This window comes from Strix aluco, chromosome 26 (genome assembly GCF_031877795.1).
Source record: "Strix aluco isolate bStrAlu1 chromosome 26, bStrAlu1.hap1, whole genome shotgun sequence".
Taxonomy (NCBI): domain Eukaryota; kingdom Metazoa; phylum Chordata; class Aves; order Strigiformes; family Strigidae; genus Strix; species Strix aluco.
In genome coordinates this window covers 2,730,156-2,749,596 of record NC_133956.1, presented here as the reverse complement: position 1 = coordinate 2,749,596, position 19,441 = coordinate 2,730,156, and the positions used below count along the sequence as shown (strand labels likewise).

General features: G+C 64.9%; 3 protein-coding genes across 9 annotated transcripts; 2 read left to right on the top strand and 1 right to left on the bottom strand.

The window, feature by feature from the left end:
• Positions 1–172: 172 nt before the first annotated feature.
• Positions 173–6,030, bottom strand: LOC141934904 (myotubularin-related protein 9-like). Of its 5 annotated transcripts, none has more exons than XM_074850729.1 (12): positions 5,646–6,030; positions 4,428–4,688; positions 4,168–4,227; positions 3,781–3,889; positions 2,946–3,071; positions 2,627–2,800; positions 2,264–2,481; positions 1,970–2,131; positions 1,744–1,885; positions 1,422–1,642; positions 1,147–1,298; positions 173–1,011 (listed from the first exon to the last, which is right to left on the bottom strand). In XM_074850729.1, the coding sequence occupies exons 2-12, from the start codon at positions 4,622–4,624 to the stop codon at positions 848–850; spliced, it is 1,725 nt and encodes a 574-aa protein (XP_074706830.1). In that variant the 5' UTR covers positions 4,625–4,688; positions 5,646–6,030; the 3' UTR covers positions 173–847. The 5 variants fall into 5 exon arrangements, with proteins under 5 accessions (XP_074706830.1, XP_074706827.1, XP_074706831.1 ...); XM_074850726.1 differs by lacking the exon at positions 5,646–6,030 and adding an exon at positions 4,806–5,451; XM_074850730.1 differs by lacking the exon at positions 5,646–6,030 and adding an exon at positions 4,798–4,836.
• A 182-nt stretch (positions 6,031–6,212) lies between these two features.
• Positions 6,213–8,525, top strand: FAM167B (family with sequence similarity 167 member B). Its single transcript, XM_074850735.1, has 2 exons — positions 6,213–7,329; positions 7,944–8,525. Exons 1-2 carry the CDS (start codon positions 7,033–7,035, stop codon positions 8,205–8,207), a joined length of 561 nt encoding a protein of 186 aa, XP_074706836.1. The 5' UTR covers positions 6,213–7,032; the 3' UTR covers positions 8,208–8,525.
• Positions 8,526–9,993: 1,468 nt separating this feature from the next.
• Positions 9,994–19,170, top strand: LCK (LCK proto-oncogene, Src family tyrosine kinase). Of its 3 annotated transcripts, XM_074850854.1 has the most exons (14): positions 10,016–10,264; positions 12,463–12,538; positions 13,356–13,462; positions 13,588–13,669; positions 13,754–13,844; positions 13,980–14,078; positions 14,209–14,312; positions 14,425–14,574; positions 15,362–15,514; positions 16,550–16,729; positions 17,134–17,210; positions 17,324–17,477; positions 18,011–18,142; positions 18,463–19,170. In XM_074850854.1, the coding sequence occupies exons 1-14, from the start codon at positions 10,052–10,054 to the stop codon at positions 18,663–18,665; spliced, it is 1,821 nt and encodes a 606-aa protein (XP_074706955.1). In that variant the 5' UTR covers positions 10,016–10,051; the 3' UTR covers positions 18,666–19,170. The 3 variants fall into 3 exon arrangements, with proteins under 3 accessions (XP_074706954.1, XP_074706955.1, XP_074706956.1); XM_074850853.1 differs by having other exon boundaries at positions 9,994–10,264; positions 13,588–13,844; XM_074850855.1 differs by lacking the exon at positions 12,463–12,538 and having other exon boundaries at positions 10,146–10,264; positions 13,588–13,844.
• Positions 19,171–19,441: the final 271 nt, after the last annotated feature.

Sequence of the window (19,441 nt, the reverse complement as noted above, 5' to 3'; positions counted from 1 at the left end):
CCCACCCCTGGGCAGCCAACACTGCTGTGGCTCCTGGGGCCTCTGTCCACCCCGGGTTAACCCTTTCCCGGGGAGGAGCAGCAGCTCTGCTTCAGGTCTGGCCCTGAACAGGCTGGAAGCGCAGCAGCCAGTCATTGTTTTCCAGATGACACACACACACACACACACCCAGTTCTGGTGCTTTTTGTTTATTTGCTGGACTGACCCTGAGCCAACTTTCCTCATGGAAGAGTTATTTCCTGCGCTAGGACGCTTGTGTTGCAAATCCTCATCCTTCCAGCCCTCTCGCCCTGTGTCTGTCTGTCTGGAGGGGTGGTTTCTATCTCTTTCCTTCCTCAAAACTGGGTTCAAGGGCAGATTTCCCGGGCTGGCTCCCAGGTGGGAGTGACTGATGCAACGCTTAAACTGCAGCCAGCGTGCCCTTAGTGGAGAGGGTGTTGAGGTTTTAGTGTGTTCTGCTGCTTAGTTTTCCCTGTGCCAGGCACCACGCGGCAGGAGCTGCCAGGGGGCGGGGGGGGGGCCGATTGCTGCCGGGCACATCGACCTCCCGCTGCGCTTCTGCTCCGCCGACGGTCCAGGTATGAGCGCTGGGGAGGAGAGCGGGAGCGGGGCTGCTCCTGCCCCTATGTAAGAGCGGAAAAGCAGGCGTGGGCTGCGAGAGAGAGCGCTTTACTGAAACAAGCTCAGTCTGCCCAGCCCCCAGGCTGTGAAAGGGGGGCTGTGCCCCCCTCCCAGAGCTGTCCTCCGGCTCCGTGGGGCCTGTGTCCTGCACAGCGCTTCCCACGGCAAAGCTGCAGCGTCGCCTTGGCCTGGCAGCCTGCAGGGACCAAATTCCCTACGCTGCCGTTCATCTTCCGTTCTCCGGCCGGGCAGTGGGGTCAGAGAGGGACCGGCTCAGCCTGTTCCCTGCGCTGTCCTTGACGGGGGGCTCGTTGCCCTCTACTAACCGCTGGATCTCTGCCCAGGCCTCATCCAGGTACTGGGATGAACGGATCCAGCGGAAGAATAAACCTAGGAGAGAAGGGGCTGTGTCTTGTTTCAGCCCTGCCGTAGCCCTGTCAAGAGAGGGAAAAGCAGAGCAGCTTTCCCTCCCCCAGCCCAGCTCAGAGCTGAGGCTGGGCCTGAAGAGCACAGGACCCAGCTTACCTTGCCAGAGCTGGATGCTCTGGGGCTCGACCGAGGGCCAGATAACCAGGGCGTTGGGCAAGTAGAGAGGGTTCAGGTACTTCTTCCTCTCCCCAGGCTGGTTCAGCCAGGCCCAGAGGGAGTGCGTGTTCTCCTTCACTTTACACAGGCACCTACGGGAGAGTCAAGATGCGTTTCAGTCCCTGCCAGGGATTGTGGGGCCGAGTTTGACCCAAGCTGTGACCAGGAGGGCAGCAGGAAGGCAGGGGCAGCCCCCCCTGCCCACACACACTTGCCTCTCCTTCTCGTTGTTGCAGAGGAAAGTGCCATAGGCGGAGGCGTAGGCGTTGTCAAAGAGGGTGAGGAGGAGGCGCTCGCCGAACTCCAGGGAGAAGGGGAACTGCCGGCTCAACTGCCACACGCAGTCGAGGAAGAGGAGGAAAAGGGGCGCCTCCTGCTTCAGCCGGGCGTGGGAGTAGGCAGAGCGGGCGCAGCGGAGGTGGAAGGGGTGACCAGCCTGTGGGGACCCCCCCAGGGGGAATCATGGGGGTGAAGGGGAGCGGGGGGGTTGCCCAGCCAGGCTGGGATCCCCGTTGCCCTCACCACAGCCGCTCTCACCTCGATCCACTCCCGCTCCAGCAGCCCCTGGAAACCTGCCAGCGTGCGGCAGGACGGGTCCAGGATCACCTGGGCCAGCGCCGTCACCAGCAGCGTTGTGTCCGTCCCCTCCGCCCCGTGCACCAGCACGTTGGCCTCCTCCCTGTGGGTGATCCCAGGGTGATGCCTGAGGTTTGGGAAGGCGTTGAAAGGAGCGGGGGGAAGCGGGGCATCAGCCTCCCCTTACCTGTCCATGCACTGTGCAGCCAGGCAGGCCGTGCTCAGGGCCGCCTTGACGTGGCTGAGCCAGCGGCAGCTCTCCAGCCGGTTCAGCCACCGGTCCATGTTGATCGCGGTGTCGTTGCAGGCGTCCACCAGCTTAATAAAACTCTCCTGCAGCGGGCGGCCTCTGGGGGGGGCGGGAAAAGCAGCGTCAGGCGCTTGGTGAATTTTTCAGAGGGGGCTGGAATCCCCGTGCTGTTGGCAGGGTAGGGTGATCACCCGTGTCATGAGAGCGCCAGGCCTCAGCACAGCCCCTCACCTCTCCAGGGGCCGGTGCAGCCTCCTCCACTGTGGGTAGGAGGATTTGGGCTCTGTGCCCCCCCCTGTCATCCGCGCCTGCTTCGCCGCCTGGGCCGACCGCGTGTCGATGATAAAGCCCCGTTCCCCCTCATCCAAGACCGTTCCCAGCAGCATCTCGTCCTCACGGCAGCGCTTTCGGTTGGGGCCTGTCAGCGGCTGGCTGCTGCGGAGCATCGCCTGCGGGGTGAGGGACGGCGGGCAGCCAGAGCTGGGGGGCTCCGGGGGATCCCCACAGGATGGGGGGGGCTTCGAGCCACCTTCGCCCGAGGGCTGGCAGGGGCGGGAGAGGGGAGAGGGGGCAGGACAGGACAATGGGACTCACGGTGCCATTCTTGGGGTGGTAGTAGCTGAGGACGGGAAATCGCCCGCCCTGCCGGAAACGGGCAGCCTTCCGCAAAGCGTCATCGTCCACCGCCGCCGGCACGATGACGGCGGGAGGGTACGTGGGGCAGGTGGTGAAATCCCGGTTCACGTCGCTCAGCCGCCACTGGCTCGTCTGGGGGAGACGCGGGGTTGGGGGGGGGCTGCCTCAGGGGCCTCCCTGGCAGCGTGAGCCCCGGCAGGTGGCCCAGCATGGGTCGGGGGGAGTCGCTTTCACCCCCCCCAACTAGCCCCGCTGGGTCTCTCCCTTCCAGGCTCACCTGCGAGGCGATCTGTTGGAAGTACTGCTGGAGGGGGAAAAGGTGCCATCCTTCCTCGAGCTTCAGGCTCTGGGGTCTGTAGAAGAACGGGTACATCATCATCACGGAGTCCACCGAGGAGAGGGCCTGGAGCGGGAGCAAAGGGGGAGCTGGTCACGGGTGAGGTGGCTGTGAAAGTCTGGTGAGGGCTCTGGAGCACAGGTCTGATGGGGAGCGGCTGAGGGAACTGGGGGGGTTTAGTCTGGAGAAGAGGAGGCTGAGGGGAGACCTCATGGCCCTCTCCAACTCCCTGAAAGGAGGGTGCAGAGATGGGGGATGAGTCTCTTGAGCCAAGGAACCAGCGGCAGGACAAGAGGGAATGGCCTCAAGCTGCGCCAGGGCAGGGTCAGACTGGCTCTTAGGAAGGATTTCTTTGCAGAAGGGGCTGTTGGGCGTTGGAATGGGCTGCCCAGGGCAGGGGGGGAGTCCCCATCCCTGGAGGGGTTGAAGAGTCGGGTTGACCCAGCGCTGAGGGATCTGGTGGAGTTGGGAACGGTCAGGGTGAGGTTCATGGTTGGGCTGGAGGAGCTTCAAGGGCTTTTCCAACCGAGATGATTCTGGGATTTCTGTGTCCCCAGGGCTCTGCCAACCCCCTTCCCCTGTCCCAGCTGCCAGCGAGGGCTGGGCAGGCGGGTGCTGCCCCACAGGCACCTGGTGCCAACGCTGCCCAGGAGCGGAGTGTTTACCCCCGTTGGTGACAGCCTGAGAGCAAACACTGCAGGCGGCCGCTTTCTCCTGCCAACCTTTGCACCCTGGCGTGGCTCGGGCCAGGCTCTCTGCCCGCCCAGCAGCTCACCTCGATGGAGCTGGCGATGTTGAGACACTCCTCCATGCCCGGGATCTCCAGCTGCAGCACCTTCAGGTCTTTGCACCGGAGCGTGATGGTGCCGGAGGAGTTGGCGAGCCTGGGGGGGGGGGGCCAGGAGGAGGGTCAGGCCTGGCTGTAGGTCCGTGCATGCAGACAGACACACAGACAGACACGGGACAGCGCTGAGCTGCCCTTTCCCCCCTCTCCGGGAGAGCTGAGTGGGGCAAAGCAGGAGGGCTGTGCTGGTGTGGGTGCCGAATTGCTGGCTCTCAGCTGGCACTGCCGGGATTTCCACCATCACCACCGCGGTGGTTCGCACAAAGCCGGGCACTGCCGGGCGGGTTAGCAGAGCCAAGAGAGCGTTAAAAGCCAAACCTGGTGTCTCGCGGGGAGCCGTTAGTCCGGGGGGGCTGGTACCAGCCTAAATTCTGCACTCTGAGGCATGGAGGAGAAGAGGAGGTCAACACCTGGCACCGCGACCATCCCCCGGTGTGGGCCGTGGGGAAGAGGAGGGCCGAGGCGCGGGGGGCAGCGCCGTGGGGCGGCCGTGCTCTGCGGCGGGGGATCTCCTCCAGCTAAGGCAGGGGTGACGCCGCTAGAAGGGAGCGCGGGGCCGGCCGTGGGGAGAAACCCACCTCTTCTCCACGGCGTCCACGTTGCGGATGAGCAGCCAGAGCTCCACGGTGCCGGCCTGGCCGTCCCCCCCGGGGCAGGAGGAGAGGAGCAGGTGGTGGCTGGTGATGCACAGGGTGCCCTTCACCGCCGGCAGCCCCGCGCACGACAGCAGCACGTTCTCCACCGTCGCCGTCTTGATCAGCTCCGAGAACTCCATGGCGGTGCCGGCAGGAGCCCCTTCTGCCAGGCGCAGGGACCTGCCGCCGGCGGCTGCCGCGGGGCTGGAGGGAGAAAGGGGAAATCCTGCAGCGGCACGGCCCAGCCTGGAAACCCGCTCTTCCCTCTGCGTCACGCTGGGGCCTGTGGCCTCACCCCCCTCTTCGTGTTTACATTGTCACCTAGAGCATATGGAGCTTCCTCGCTGCCACACGCAGGGGAGGGTGACGTTTCCTCCCCCAGCACCGCTGTCGTTGCAGATGGGGAAACTGAGGCACAGGGTGCTGAGCTGGCTCCAGGCTTCCCGGCAGCACCCAGAGCCCAGGGGAGGTCCCGCGGCTGCGCTGCAGCGGGGGGAATTTTTGGGTGGCTGGTGACAAATGCAACTGCTGCCTCGCCGGGAGCAGCTCTGGGGCCTGCGGCGGGGCCTGACGTGCTGGGGCTGTAACGGGGCTGCACCGGCCGCTGCCAGAGCCCCCGCGCCAGCCTGAGCCCTGCTCCCACGGCCACCCACGGGCTCTGCCTGCACCCACGGCCACCCACAGGCTCTGCCTGCACCCACGGCCACCCACAGGCTCTGCCTGCACCCACGGCCACCTGCGGGCTCTGCCTGCACCCACAGCGACCCGCGGGCTCTGCCTGCACCCACGGCCACCTGCGGGCTCTGCCTGCACCCACAGCGACCCGCGGGCTCTGCCTGCACCCACGGCCACCTGCGGGCTCTGCCTGCACCCACAGCCACCCGCGGGCTCTGCCTGCACCCACAGCCGCCCATGAGCTCTGCCTGCACCCATGGCCACCCACGGGCTCTGCCTGCACCCACGGCCACCCACGGGCTCTGCCTGCACCCATGGCCACCCGCAGGCTCTGCCTGCACCCACAGCCACCCGCGGGCTCCGCCTGCACCTACAGCCACCCGCAGGCCCGGGGATGGAGCAGAAGCTGCTGCCAAGTACCCTGGGCGAGGAGGAGGAGGGTGAGCAGTGGGCAGCGCTGCCTGACCCGGCCACCCCTGTGCTTACCTGCTCGGGCTCAGCTGCAGGCAGGGACCTCGGGGTGCAAGTGGAGGATCTCGGGGTGCAAGCAGGGGACTGTGGGGTGCAAGTGGGGGACCTCAGAGTGCAAACAGGGAACTGCTGGGCATAAGCCAGGGACCTCAGCGTGCAAGCAGGGATCTTGGGGTGCAAGCAGGGGACCTTGGGGTGCAAGTAAGAATCTCAGGGTGCAAGCGGGAGACTGTGGGGCGCACCAGGGATCCCGGGGTGCAAGCGGGGGACCCCAGAGTGCGAACAGGGAGCTGTTGGGGGCAAGCGGGGGAGCTCGGGGTGCAAGAGGGGGGGCTCAGGGTGCAAGCAGGGAGGCGGGCGATGCCCCGCACAGCCCTGCCATGCCGGCGGGGACGGCGGCTCCGCGCAGGGCTCCGCGCCCGGCGGATGTCGGGTTTAAGGTGGCCCGGCCCCGGGGCGGCTCCGCCGGTGGGCAGCGGGTGTCGGGGCTCCGCTCCCCGGGGGTGGGATCCCGGGGCGGGGGGGGGTGGGTGGGCGGTATGTGTGTGTGTGTGTGTGTGTGTGTGTGTGCACCGCGTGGGGTGCGAGAGCAAGAGAAAACGCTTGGGCCCGCGGGAAGGGACACGCGAGGGGACACGGGGGCTGCAGCGCAGCACGCAAGCTCTTTGGGGGCGACTCGGGGCGGGGGGGGGGGGACTGTCCCCGGGGCAGGCGGTGCCTGTGGGGTGCAGCCGAGACCCGTAACCCACCGCCGCGGCTCCCGGACCCTCCCCGGGCAGCGCTTGCACCGCCGTGGGGGGTGGTGAGGGCAGCGGATCTGACCCGGTTCCACCTTAACGGCCCGGCTGGGATGCGGGACCCCAGCTGCCCCCCCGGCTCCTCGCCCCGTCCCTCACCCCCCCGCAGCCCCCCCCCCCCGGTTTCTTTTTCCTTCCTTGGGCTTTTTTTTGCCCCGGCCGGGTGCGGGAGGGCGGCTGCGCCCGCGGATAAATCATCCCCGCTCCTCCTTGCCAGTAGGTCCCGGGGAAGGCTTCCTCCGGGGAAGAGGGAGTCTCCTCCCAACCGGAGACAACAATGCTAAAAAAGAAAAGAAAAGGAAAAAAAAAAACCCAAAAAAAGCCCAAACCGTCACCGAACAAACAAAAAAAACCCCCTCCTTTGCACTCCTCTGGATAAGGAAAGTTCCTGCCCGTTGGAATTGTCCTCGGTGCCCCCAACCTTTATTGTTCTGAGGGTGAATAAATAACCGGGACGTGGGTGCAGTTGTGGGGAGAGGGTGGGTGCCAGTGCTCAGGGTGCTCCTCACTCTGTAGGTGCAGCGGGGCAGAGACTCCGTTTGCGCGGAGGCTTTGAGGGGGGAGAGGTCACCCACGGGTTTTAGGGGGCTCTGGCGGGTGCCACCATGCCCTTTGGCGAGCTGAAGTTCAAGGAGCTGGGCGAGGAGGAGCCCACCTGGGAGGAGGAGAGCCTGGACAGCGTGAAGGCGCTGACGGCCAAGCTGAAGCTGCAGACGCGGAGACCTTCCTACCTGGAGTGGGAAGCCCGGGTGAGGGGGCAGCCCTGGCGCAGCCGGACCCCCGGGGGGGCACGGGGGGCAGAGCAGGGCCCTGGACACCCCGAGGATGAGGAGGAGTGGGATGGTGGCGTCTGTGGCTTCGCCACCGTGGAGGCGGCTCTGGAGTGGCTCAGGATGGAGCTGGTGAGTAGCTGCTGGTAGGATGGGGGGCATGAGGGGTGGGCAGGGGCTGGGCCCCAAGGCAGGGACGGGGCCTCGGGGTTTCTCCGCACAAGGGGAGCGTTTGCAGCCCGACCTCCCGCAGCAGCGACGGGACGTGCTGGGCTCAGGGTGCTCCAGCCGTAGCGCAGGGCTTTGCCCCTTTGCCCAGCATGGCCGATGTATGTGGATTTTTTGCAAGGCCGCGTGTGGCTCTGCGGTGTCACAGCTCTGCCCGTGTCCCCCGCACAGCGCCGGGGGTCACAGCTCTGTCAGGGTCTGCACTTGTCACCCCCTCCTGCCTGCGCACGGCTGCCGTGGGCTTCCTTGGTGTGGCACAGCCGTGGTGGCTTTCCTGGGGTGGCACAGGCAGCAACAACCACGCGGCTACAAGCCCACCCGAGCTGGCCCCGTGCCGTCACCCCGCCACAGGGCCTCGTGCCGACCCCGGGACTGTGTGCGCGGGCTCTGTGCTGATCCCGGCGCCACGTCTGCGCGTGGTCCCTGCTGGATTTGTGCCCTGCCCCAGCGTTGCTGCTTCCCCAGTGGCCGGTCCTGCTGTGGCCCTCACACCCGTCCTATCCCCCTCCCCGGTGCAGCGGGAGATGCAGGCTGTGGACCAGCGCCTGGCGCAGCAGCTGATGCGCCTGCGGGCGCAGCTGCACCGGCTGAAGGTGGAGCAGGCCTGCCACCAGCACAAGGAGATGCTGGACGACGCTACCTTCGGCCTCGAGGGCTGTGAGGAAGACTCGGACCTGCTCTGCAACATCCCACCCAAGGCCGCCTTCCTGCTCTCCATGCCGCTCAAGCACATCGGTGTCACCCGCATGAACATCAACTCCCGACGGTTCTCCCTCTGCTGAGCGCGGTGGGACGCCTCAGAGTGCTTAGTACTGAGCCCGGACTGGAGCCTCGTGGGCACCCATGGGTGCATCCAGACCTGGTAGGCCTCAAGGGTCCTTCCCAAAATGCTCCGGGGACTGGGGAGCTTCCTCGGGGCGGGCAGTGCTGAGCCCTGGTGCTGCCAGCCCTGCCCTGGGGACAACGCCGTGCCACCATCCCCATTGGGCACAGGGTGTTTTGGGGCACCCAGTGCCCTGTCCCTAAGAATGGTGGGGTCAACCACAGTGGAAAATATGGGGAGCAGCCCCTTGAGGAGGAATAAAAGGAGGTGAAGGTGAGAGCTGATGCTTTTTTCCTGTTTTTACATGCACCCAGCCTCCAGATGTGGCTCCCGGCCCTTCGCTGTGGGGGACCTGGGGGTGGCAGAGGGGACCATGCTGCCATCGCCCCTTCCCCGGCCACACCCCAGGGCTCTGGCTTGCAGGGTGGGTGGCTTCTCAGGGGTTTCTGCTGCAGGATGGTGCTGTGCCAGAGATGGTGTCTTTGCTTCTGGTTGCCAGCCCCTTCCCGGATGCCCCTGGCAGCGGGTGGGTGCTTGGGCTGCATCGTTGCAGGAAATGCTCGTCACCAAACCAGCTGTGAACAGAGGGGTTGTTTTTGAGGCTTGAGGCCAGGAGGTGCTGGGGGCTGTGCTCGGGGTTTGGCAGCCCCCACACCCCCATCCTGACCCATCTCCGACCCCCTGCAGCACTGCACGGGGAGCAGGAGGGATCCTGGGGGTAGTGCCAGCCAGCGTTGGCAACGTTGCCGTCACCAGAGGGGTTTGCTTTTGGCTTTTTCCCTTCCTCCATTAACACCAAACCCTTTACAAAAGTTGCCGCTTGGGGATGAAATTTTCACAGACCGTTTTTAGCAAGCAGTGCTGGGGAAGAAGTGGGGTGACCCAGGCAAGCTGTGGCATGACCCAGGGATAATCTGGGGGGCTGCTTCTCCTTCCCAGGGTAGCAGCAGGACACGGGGAGACCCCGACGTGCACTCCGAGGCTGTGGCACACCCCAGGGCCTGGCAGTGCTCCCCATCACCCACCCTTTGCCTGGGGCACCCGTGGTGTTGGTGAGCACAACGGAATGGGGCTGCACGGCTGCCCCTGGGAAATGTCCCTGCCAGGGTGGATGCTGCGTCCGGTGCTGCTGCTGCGGTGCCCCCCAAGTTGCCGCAGCCCCCCCTCGACACAGCTGGGCTTCCTGCCTGTGCTGCCGCAGAGCAGCCAGCAGGTACCTGCGGCTTCATGTTTGATCACTAAAGCCAAGACAATAGCGTTGTGGTTGCTCTGCTCTGAGCTGTCTCCAAAAACACGGGGCTGGCAGCCTGGCTGGGGCACAACGTGTCCCCTTGGCTTCAGCTCCTCTCACTGGTGGCTCTTGGGGTGCCAGGGTCTGGGGTGACCCGGTGGTGATGGCCAAAGTAGGAGCTGTAGGTGCAGGATGAGTCCCACAAGCTGTGTAGGGTCCGACAGGGTCAGGGGAGCGGGTGCATGGCACTGTCAACCTGCCCTCCGAGCACCGGAGAGGGGACAGCACCGGGGAGCGGGGGGCTCAGCTAGCCAGGACAACCCAGGCAGGGGGTGACAATCACCTGCCCATCGCTGGCCCCTTGCAGCGCATCTCCCAGCCCATGGGACCCCATTCCCCCACTGACCGAGGGGCTCAGCATCCCTTTGTCCACCCAGTTCCCTTGGGATCGGTGGCCGGGGACAGCCAGAGGAGGGACCCTCCATGCTGGGGATGGCAGGAAGCCATCGGGGTTTGTCACTAGCTCTTGCGGTTGTGCGCGAGCTGCGAACCAGCTTCTCTAGAGTTTGCTCATGAGGCAGGAAACCAGGGCAGGAGGTGAGCGAGAGCGAGTGGCAGCGGCGGGGAGCGCGCGCACCCGCGGGTGGGGGGCTCGTCTCTGCTCCCCAGAGGGTCGCCGCGCTCCTGCCGGGGATGGAGAGGACGTGAGTGGGGACGACGCCTTCGCTCTTGCTGCTGGGCCATGGGAGTCTGAGAGTGGCTGGTCCTCCCCTCGCTGCCAACAGGTAACAGGGACCTGGGGGTGAGAGGGTTTGCGCCCTCCAGACAGGAGCTGGGGACCACCCGGGTGCCTGCAGAGGGTGGGGGGTCCTGTTGCAATCTCCGAGGTTGCCCCTTGGAGGGATGAAAATGGGGATTGGGGCTCATCGCTGCGGGGAGATGTGAGCGCTGGTGCCCAGGTGAGGGATGGGGGGAGCAGGGCTGTGCTCCCCATTCCTCTGTGGCCTCCCAATTGGGGTGAAAGCCACAGTCTTGATGCCCTCTGCCCGCCCCGGGGGGCCTGCCCAGGGTGGGAGCGCCAGCCCCCTCACAGGGCTCTCCCCAAGTCCCCATTTCCGGGGCAAAGTGGGAGTTTTGTCCCCAAGGCCAAGGTCTCGCCTGCCCAGCTGTGGGCAAGAGCAGCTTAAGGACAGGCAGCGAATTCGTGCCAGTCCGTTGGGGTCCGCTGCCCAGTTTGGGGGTTCAGACACTGAGGTACGCCTGGTTTCGGTGCTGTCTCAGTGCAAACACCTCCCTGCTACGATGGCAGCTTTGGGGCCACAGTCCTTTGCGTCTCTGCAAGGCTGACCAACTGTCCAGCTGGGTCACAGCTGGCCTGGGGACATCCGGGACACCGCGGTGAGCCTTGAAGAGCGTCAGGGACAGGGTCAGCCCAGCCTTCAGCCCTCCTCACGCCCGCCCACGCTTGTGAACAAGCCAACCGGACCTGGCCGAAGAAGCGTTTGCGGAAGGGCCAGCACGGGGCAGCTCCTCCGGCAAGAGCTGAGGGGTCTGGACACGCTCCCGAGCAAAACTGGGGAAAGGCACATAAATGGCCGTGCGAGGACGTGCGTGCACACCCGCAGACACCTCCCCCGGGGACACGGCGAGGCACGGGGCAGAGGCGCCTACACATCCCTCTCAGGCAGCCTCTTCGCACGAGAAATTCGGTTGCACAGATGCAGTCACAAAACCTGACTTCAAACACCCCGTTTCACCGGCGTGGCCCTCACGCTGCGCAGGTGAAACGGCTGCTCAGTGGAAATTACACTGTGGCTTGAGTACACAAGAAAAAAAAGGCACAATAGCAGCACCTCCCTCCCCACCCCGGCTTTGTGCAGGGAGGAAAAAACACCTTGTGGCACGGCTCGCTGTTGGTAAAGACATTTGAAAGGCTGCGGGCAGGTCTGGGGGAGCTGGGGGCTTCTCCTCCGCAGGACCAGGGTTGTGCTTGGGGCTGGGTATCAGTTTTGCTGCTGCCTGGGCATCACAGGGGCCTTGTCTGCTCCTGCGGTGTGGCCGAACCCCTTTTTGGGTGCTAAAGTGTGTTCCCAAATTAGCGTCACCAGAAGCTGAAGGCACCAGGGTGTTTTTTAGCGTTTGAGGCCCCAAAGCAGCATTGCACGGCATGGGAGGGGCTCGCTCGTCTGCCCTCTCCTCCCCAAAATTGCCTGTCACTGGCTCCTGTTGGCTGTCATGGTGGTGGGCACCCCGAGGTGGCACCGTGGGGACAGCCCCCGTGTCCTCGCCATGGACGCCAAAGCAGCCGTGCGGCCCCTGTCCCCGAGGGAGGGGCTCCTGGTCTACAAAACCAGCCCTTGGCAGCACAGGTTGGGGGGGTTCTGGCTGGCAGCAGGTGCTGGTGGCACCGGGGGCTGGCGGCACCCTGGGGACCCTGCACCCTCCCTGGGCACCCGCTGTGAGGCTCTTCCCTCTGTCCCCAGCTGCCCACAGGGGGACACACACTCAAATGAAGCCCCCCGCAGCCGTACCCTCTTTGGCAGCACGGAGGGAGGTGGATTTGTGTGTGCTTGTGAAAACGCAGTCGTGCAACGGCTCCTGGTAGGAAACCAGGGAGAAAACTGCGCTGGCAGTGCCAACGGCCCCTAGAAAAGCAGCTCCCGGGGCTCAGCGGCTTGCTGGGGACCCGTCTCACTCGGGCACAGCGAGGACGGGGACCCTCGCAGCTGCACCGCCTCGCTGCCAGATAAAAGCTCCCGCTCGGCGTTTGCAAAAGCAGTCGTGGATTTTGGGTGCTGGGGGTAGAGACACCTGGGTTGGCTCTTGGCGGCGTGGAGCTCCCAGCCCTGCCATTGGCACCCAGCGCCTGCGGAAACCGCCAGAGTCCCCAGAGTTTCTGGGCAGAGCTTTGGGGGCCAGGTCTTGGTGGAGATAAATCCCGGCGGTGTGGGCGTGGGGGATTCTGCAGAAGAGCTTTTTCCAGGGCCGTGGGCCGCCATTTCCACATGACGCAGTGCCGGGGCTCCCGGCTCCGTGCCACGCTCAGCTTCTGCAGGAAGGTGAGAGCTGCTGCCCCGGGTGGTTTGCAGAGCCCACACGACACTCGTGACATCGGTGCCAGGCTGCCCCGGTGCCCACGCCGTGCTGCCGGGGACCCTACGGGGCAGCCCCGCGCCGGTGTCACCGTGGCTGATGCTTGAGGTTGGGGGGTTCTTGATGTTTCAGGGTGAGCTGCTGAGGATGAGGGGGCTCCAGGGGAGGGATGGGGGTTTAAAGGACAATCCCTGGTGCAGGAGAAACAGGAGCAGAGTGATGGGGTCGAATGCACGGGGCGGGGGGGAGGCTGAGAGCCCCGCAGGAGAAGGAAATCGCAGGCGATGCAGCATGGGTGGGGGAGTGCTCCCATCCACATCTCACCCCAGGAGCTGCTTTTGGGGCCGGGGAGGTGCCTGGTCCAGCCAAACCTTGTGCTGCAGGGCCGTGCATTAATTACTAATGGAATATTCATAATTAGATCATTATCTAGATGGAGAACATAGGGATCAGCCCAAGGGCTGCACGGTGGGAAGGAGCTGGCGAAGGAGGCAACGCCAGGCTGTGCTGGTGGGAAAAGGGAGCCTCAGGCTGGGGACTGATTGCCTCCAGTGTTTTTAATTAACAAAGCCAGAACAAAATTAGGAGGAAATATGGCCAGTGACAGAGAGTTGGGATGTCCCCAGCTCAGCTGAGGACCTGGGGAGTGCGCGGGACGGACCATGTGATGTGGGAAGCCGGACTGAGGGACGCAGGGATGGGGATGAGTTGGAGCAGGGGGAGAGGCAAGGCTGGGGCTGGGGGTGCGAGGGTTTCCCTCCCTGCCTCTCGCCCCCCCGGCAGCCACCATGGGCTGCTGCTGCAGCTCGGACTACGACGAGGACTGGATCGAGAACATCGACATTTGTGAGCACTGCAATTACCCCATCGAGCCCGACAGCAAGCGGCAGGTGAGGAGGGGGTGAGCGGGCCCCTCGTCCTGGTGGCCAAATGCCTCCAGAGGTGGCCGTGGGCTGGCCGAGCCCTGGGGAGGTGAGGGCTCACCGTGCTCCCTGTGCTCCTTTTCCCCTCGCAGAGGCTGATCCGCAGCGGCTCCGAGGTGCAAGACCCCTTGGTGTCCTACGAGGCCACATCTCCGCCGTGCTCCCCCCTGCAAGGTAAGGTCCAGCCGTGGCAGGGGGAGGCTGTGGACACCCCCCCAGTTGGCTGCTGCCACCCTGCCCCTCCGCTTGTCCTCCCAGATAAGCTGGTGGTGGCCCTCTACAACTACGAGCCCAAGCATGACGGGGACCTGGGGCTGCAGAAGGGCGAGAAGCTTCGCATCCTGGAAGAGTGAGAGAACACCGAGGGCGTCCCAGCACCCGCACGATCCCGCAGCTCCCCGGGTGGCATCCCCGGTGCTGCCTGGGGGGTCTGTGCGGGGTCCCAGCAGCCGGGGAGGGGTCTCATCTCGCTGTGTACTTGCAGGAGCGGGGAGTGGTGGAAGGCGCAGTCACTCACCACCGGCCAGGAGGGTTTGATCCCCTACAACTTCGTGGCCATGGTGAACAGCCTGGAGCCCGAGCCGTGAGTAGGGCTTGAGTAGGAGCCGTGTGCTGGCAGAGGGGGAAGGAGCCAGGAGCATCCCCCAAAGTGCCGCTGGGTAAAGGTGGCCTGACCGCCCCCCACCAGTCCTAACCCTGCTCTGTGTCCCCAGGTGGTTCTTCAAAAACATCAGCCGCAAGGATGCGGAGAGGCAGCTCCTGGCGTCGGGCAACACGCACGGCTCCTTCCTCATCCGGGAGAGCGAGACCTCCAAAGGTACCGTCCTGCAGGTCCCGCCGGCACCTCCTGCCACGGGCACCGGGAGAGGCGCTGGGAAGCAGGGGAGGAGTGCTGGGGTCCCGTACACACACCGTGCCCGTCCCCCCAGGCTCCTACTCGCTGTCGGTGAGGGACTTCGACCAGAACCAGGGCGAGACGGTGAAGCACTACAAGATCCGCAACATGGACAACGGGGGGTACTACATCTCCCCCCGCGTCACCTTCAACGGCTTGCATGAGCTGGTCGAGCATTACACACGTACGTGCTGGCCGGGGGCTGGTCCTGCCTGCAGGCAGGGGACGGGATGGGATGGGATGGGATGGGATGGGATGGGATGGGATGGGATGGGATGGGATGGGAGGGGAGGGGAGGGGATGGGATGGGATGGGATGGGATGGGATGGGAGGGGAGGGGAGGGGAGGGGAGGGGATGGGATGGGATGGGATGGGATGGGGTGGGGTGGGATGGGATGGGATGGGATGGGATGGGATGGGATGGGAGGGGAGGGGAGGGGAGGGGAGGGGATGGGATGGGATGGGATGGGGTGGGGTGGGATGGGGACAGGACGGGACGGGACGGGACGGGATGGGATGGGATGGGATGGGATGGGGATGGGATGGGGACAGGATGGGACGGGATGGGATGGGATGGGATGGGATGGGATGGGGTGGGGTGGGAAGGGATGGGGATGGGATGGGGATGGGGATGGGATGGGGATGGGATGGGGACAGGACAGGACGGGACGGGATGGGATGGGATGGGATGGGATGGGATGGGATGGGATGGGATGGGGTGGGGTGGGATGGGATGGGGATGGGGATGGGATGGGGATGGGATGGGGACAGGACGGGATGGGACGGGACGGGACGGGATGGGATGGGATGGGATGGGATGGGATGGGATGGGATGGGATGGGATGGGATGGGATGGGATGGGATGAGCAGGACATGCTGTTACTCATGCCCCAGCAAAGTCATCAGCTTGTGCTGGTGCCCTGTGCCCTCTGCCTGCGTTGACAGTGGCTCTGCCTCCCCCCGTGCCGCAGGCAGCTCTGATGGGCTGTGCACCCGCCTCGGCAAGCCCTGCCGGACCCAGAAGCCACAGAAGCCATGGTGGCAGGACGAGTGGGAGGTGCCACGGGAGTCGCTGAAGCTGGTGGAGAAGCTGGGAGCGGGGCAGTTTGGAGAAGTCTGGATGGGTGAGTCAGGGTGAAACTGGGGTGCTTCCTCCTGGATGAGGGCACCGGTGTGGGCAGCGTCAGCCGGGCCCCGCAGCATCCTCAGCCAGGGTCTCGCATGGAGCAGCCAGCACAGCCTCAAGTGTGGGACTTCGGTTTTTCTACAAAGGCCCTGAAAGAAGGGAGAAACCCAGCAGCTAGAGCAGCCTGGGGGCAGCTCTGGTTTACCCAGAGCAGCCCAAGTTTCCCCTTTCTCCCATCCCTGCCCACCCAGACCCCTGCACTGCTGCCGGGTGCTGCCGGGTGGCTGTGCTGGTGCAGGCATGCACGCACAGGGGCTGCACCGTGTTCTCCTCGAGCTGGGCTCTGCTCACCGTGAGAACAGCCGCCAGCTTTGTCGTGGGGCCTGCGAGCACCGTGCGTGGCCCCACACGGAAATGACCCTTGTTGTGGCTGTCACTGCGTTGCTGGGGGCTCGGAGGCAGCATGGAGCCTCAAGCGTGCTGTGACCCAGCCACAAAAGCACCTCCTGCTCCCCGGGTGCCGCGGTGGGGAAGGCACTGGGGCTGCCCCGCTCCCCTCCGTGCCACCCCACATGTCCCTGCCGTCGCTCCCACGGGCGCTGGCTGACCTGCAAAGTCCCCTCTGGGTACCCAGCAGGAGCCAGGCTTCGGCATCGCTGCCTGGCTCCCCCAGCCACCCCTCCTGCCCAAAGCTCAGCAATCAACAGCTTCCTTTCCTTCTGTGGTTGAAAGCCACAGGTAAAAGCATCTGCCTGCTGTGTTAAAACATGGTTACAGATTTTTGTCCAGGAGGTGGCCAGCACAGAGCTGTGATCATGCCCAAAAGTCCCCCAGCCCTGCTGCAACAGTCCTCCAGGGCATGAAGTCCTCTGCCCGTCTTCACCCAACCTTCACAATCTCCGACATCTCTTGCTCCTGCAGCCTCGGGTTGGGACGCTCTAGATCCACAGCGTAGCCCCCACACTCACCTCCTTGGCTGGCACCGCTATTGCCATGCCCGGTGATGGGGTCCCTCTCCCCCATCTCTCCACAGGCTTCTACAACGGCCACACTAAGGTGGCCATCAAAAACCTGAAGCAGGGCAGCATGTCACCCAGTGCCTTCCTGGCAGAGGCCAACCTCATGAAGAACCTGCAGCACCCGCGGCTGGTGCGGCTCTACGCCGTGGTGACGAAGGAGCCCATCTACATCATCACAGAGTACATGGAGAAGGGTGAGGGCGCCTGGGTGCTGCCCACCATGGGTGGGGGCGCCTGGGGCTGTGAAGAGTCATGGTCCTTCAGCTCCAGGCTGTTCCTGTCCAGCAGCCAGTGCTGGCTTTTGTTTTTTGAGCTGCTTTTAGCACCTTTTCCCCGACTGCGCTCTGCCTTTGCATCACGGCTCACCCACTGGCTGGGAGCTTGGGGGTCGGCCCTGGCAGGGGGGAAAAGGACTTTGCAGGCAGGATGGTCTCCTGCCCATCCGCTCCTGCCCGCCTTTCTGGGGGGCTGCCCAGTTCGGTGTGGGGGACAGTGCCCTGGTGACCCCACCACCACAACGCCCAGCCCCAACAGATGCCGGGAGCGGGGGGAAGGCAGCGTGCCTGCCTGCTGCTGAGACCTGCTGCTTTCATTGCAGGCAGCCTCGTGGACTTCCTCAAGACCTCGGAAGGAGTCAAGCTCAGCATCAACAAACTGCTGGATATGGCTGCGCAGGTGAGGGGGGACGGAGCCGCGGGGCTGCTGGCCGGGAGAGCTCTGCCGGGGCTGGAGCTGGGGCTGCCCTGCTCGGGGTGGTGGCTATTAATTGCAATTACTCCGAACTACAGATCGCCGAGGGCATGGCCTTCATCGAAGCCAAGAACTACATCCACCGCGACCTGCGGGCCGCCAACATCCTCGTGTCGGACACCCTGTGCTGCAAAATCGCCGACTTCGGGCTGGCCCGCCTCATCGAGGACAACGAGTACACAGCTCGCGAGGGTGCGTCCCCCGCCATCTCGGCCCCTCATGTGCCCCCACCGAGCCCTGCTCTTGGGGTGCACACAGCTCGGGGTCACAGGAGGAGGCAGTCCCCCCACACCCCGTCCTCTTTTTCCGGGGGTCCCCGCGGTGCCCCGAGAGCTGCAGGATGGCGTGAAGCCCCGGGAGGGGGGAGTAGGTGGGGGGTGCAGAGGTCCTTTTTCCCCCTCCATCTCTCTCCCCCTCAGCTGGAGGGGGACTGCAGGACCCCGCATACCCGCCTGACCCTGCTTTTGGTGGGGTGACAGCCCTATCTGGTGGCTACTGCGGGAACAGACATGCTGGCCCGCTGCAGGCATGCCAGCCCATGGTCGGGGGGGTCTGTAGCCAGCCAAGCAGCAGCTGGGGGGTGCTGGCTGCCACCAAACCCAGCTGTCCCCAGGTGTATGGCAGGGACAGAGGCTGACTTGGGGTTGTCACATCAGGTTAAACAGAGACGGATGTTTCCAGCTCAGCTGTAACGTTTTATTTTCCCCCCTCCTGCTGTTTTTCAGGGGCTAAATTCCCCATTAAGTGGACGGCACCGGAGGCTATTAATTATGGGACGTTCACAATCAAGTCTGATGTCTGGTCATTCGGCATCCTGCTCACAGAGATCGTCACCTACGGCCGGATCCCATATCCAGGTCAGGATTTCCCGGCAGCTGCGTGGCAGAAGGACTCGCACACGCACGCAAGCGCACACCCACGAGCGTGTGCATGCACTCCCGCACGCACACACGCTCCCGAGCCGCCCCATCTGGCTCCTTTCCCTGCCAGCCCGCGATGGTTTCGACCGCTTCCCCATGCACGTGGCTAGCCACGGCCCCAAGGCCACCGGGGCTTTCAGACGTGGTGGGGAGGGGGAGGGAAGCTTTCCCGTGGGATTTGTAAATGTAGGGAGCTGCCTGCAACGTGGGGAGGGGGGGGTGACCTCAATTCAGTGCCGTGCCCGTTGTCCTCGCAGGGATGACCAACCCCGAGGTGATACAGAACCTGGAGCGCGGTTACCGCATGCCGCAGCCGGACAACTGCCCGCAGGAGCTGTACGAACTGATGATGCAGTGCTGGAAGGAGAGGCCCGAGGAACGTCCCACCTTCGAGTACATGAAGAGCGTGCTGGAGGACTTCTTCACCGCCACCGAGGGCCAGTACCAGCAGCAGCCGTGAGCAGCCCAGCAGCGGTTGGGGTGCCCTCACCTTGGGGTGCTGGGGGGAGCTCCCCCTTGCACCAAGTCCCCACAGACTCCACACACGTCGCCTCGGGGCTTTGGGCGAACCTGCCTGAACCTCAGCAGTAAAGATTTGAAGTGCTTCAAATCCTCGGAGCGGCGGATTTCACCTCCCCCCCCACAGAAGGCGATGGATGGCCAAAGCCGACAAGTGACTCTAAAGAGCGGAGGGCTGGAGCGCGGGGGGGCTCCGGTAGAGCCGTGTGGGGCCCGGTGGGTGCCCCCCACACTGTCCCTGCGCTTGCTGGGGGCAAATGCAGCCGCCAGCCCCACGGGAGGCTGCCCAGGGCCCACGCCAGCCTGGGCCTCGCCTCCTCCTTCCCCCCAGTGACAGCGGGTACCCCCCAAGCGATGGCCGCCCCAGCCCTGGGCTGTGGGATGCTTTTTCTCCCCCCACGGCGTCTGCAGGGTCACGTTTTGGGGAAATAAAAGGCCTTTGCAGCGGCGGTGGCCGTGAGGCCTCCATGTGGGCTCCGGGGTGGCCAGGCCGCCATGGGGCAAGTGGGGTGATGCCCTCAGGGGAGGGACCCCACCCAGCCACCCCACCCCGGGGTGCTCACACCGACCCCTGCCTGCGTGAGACCCCCATGGCCCCGGGGTGGGACAAGCTGAGCGCTGCTGGCGGCTCTACCGTCACCCCCCCCAACCCCGGGATGGTTCAGCCCCCCCGACCCCCCGCGAATGGTTCCGTCCCGCCCACCCGGACCCTCGCCT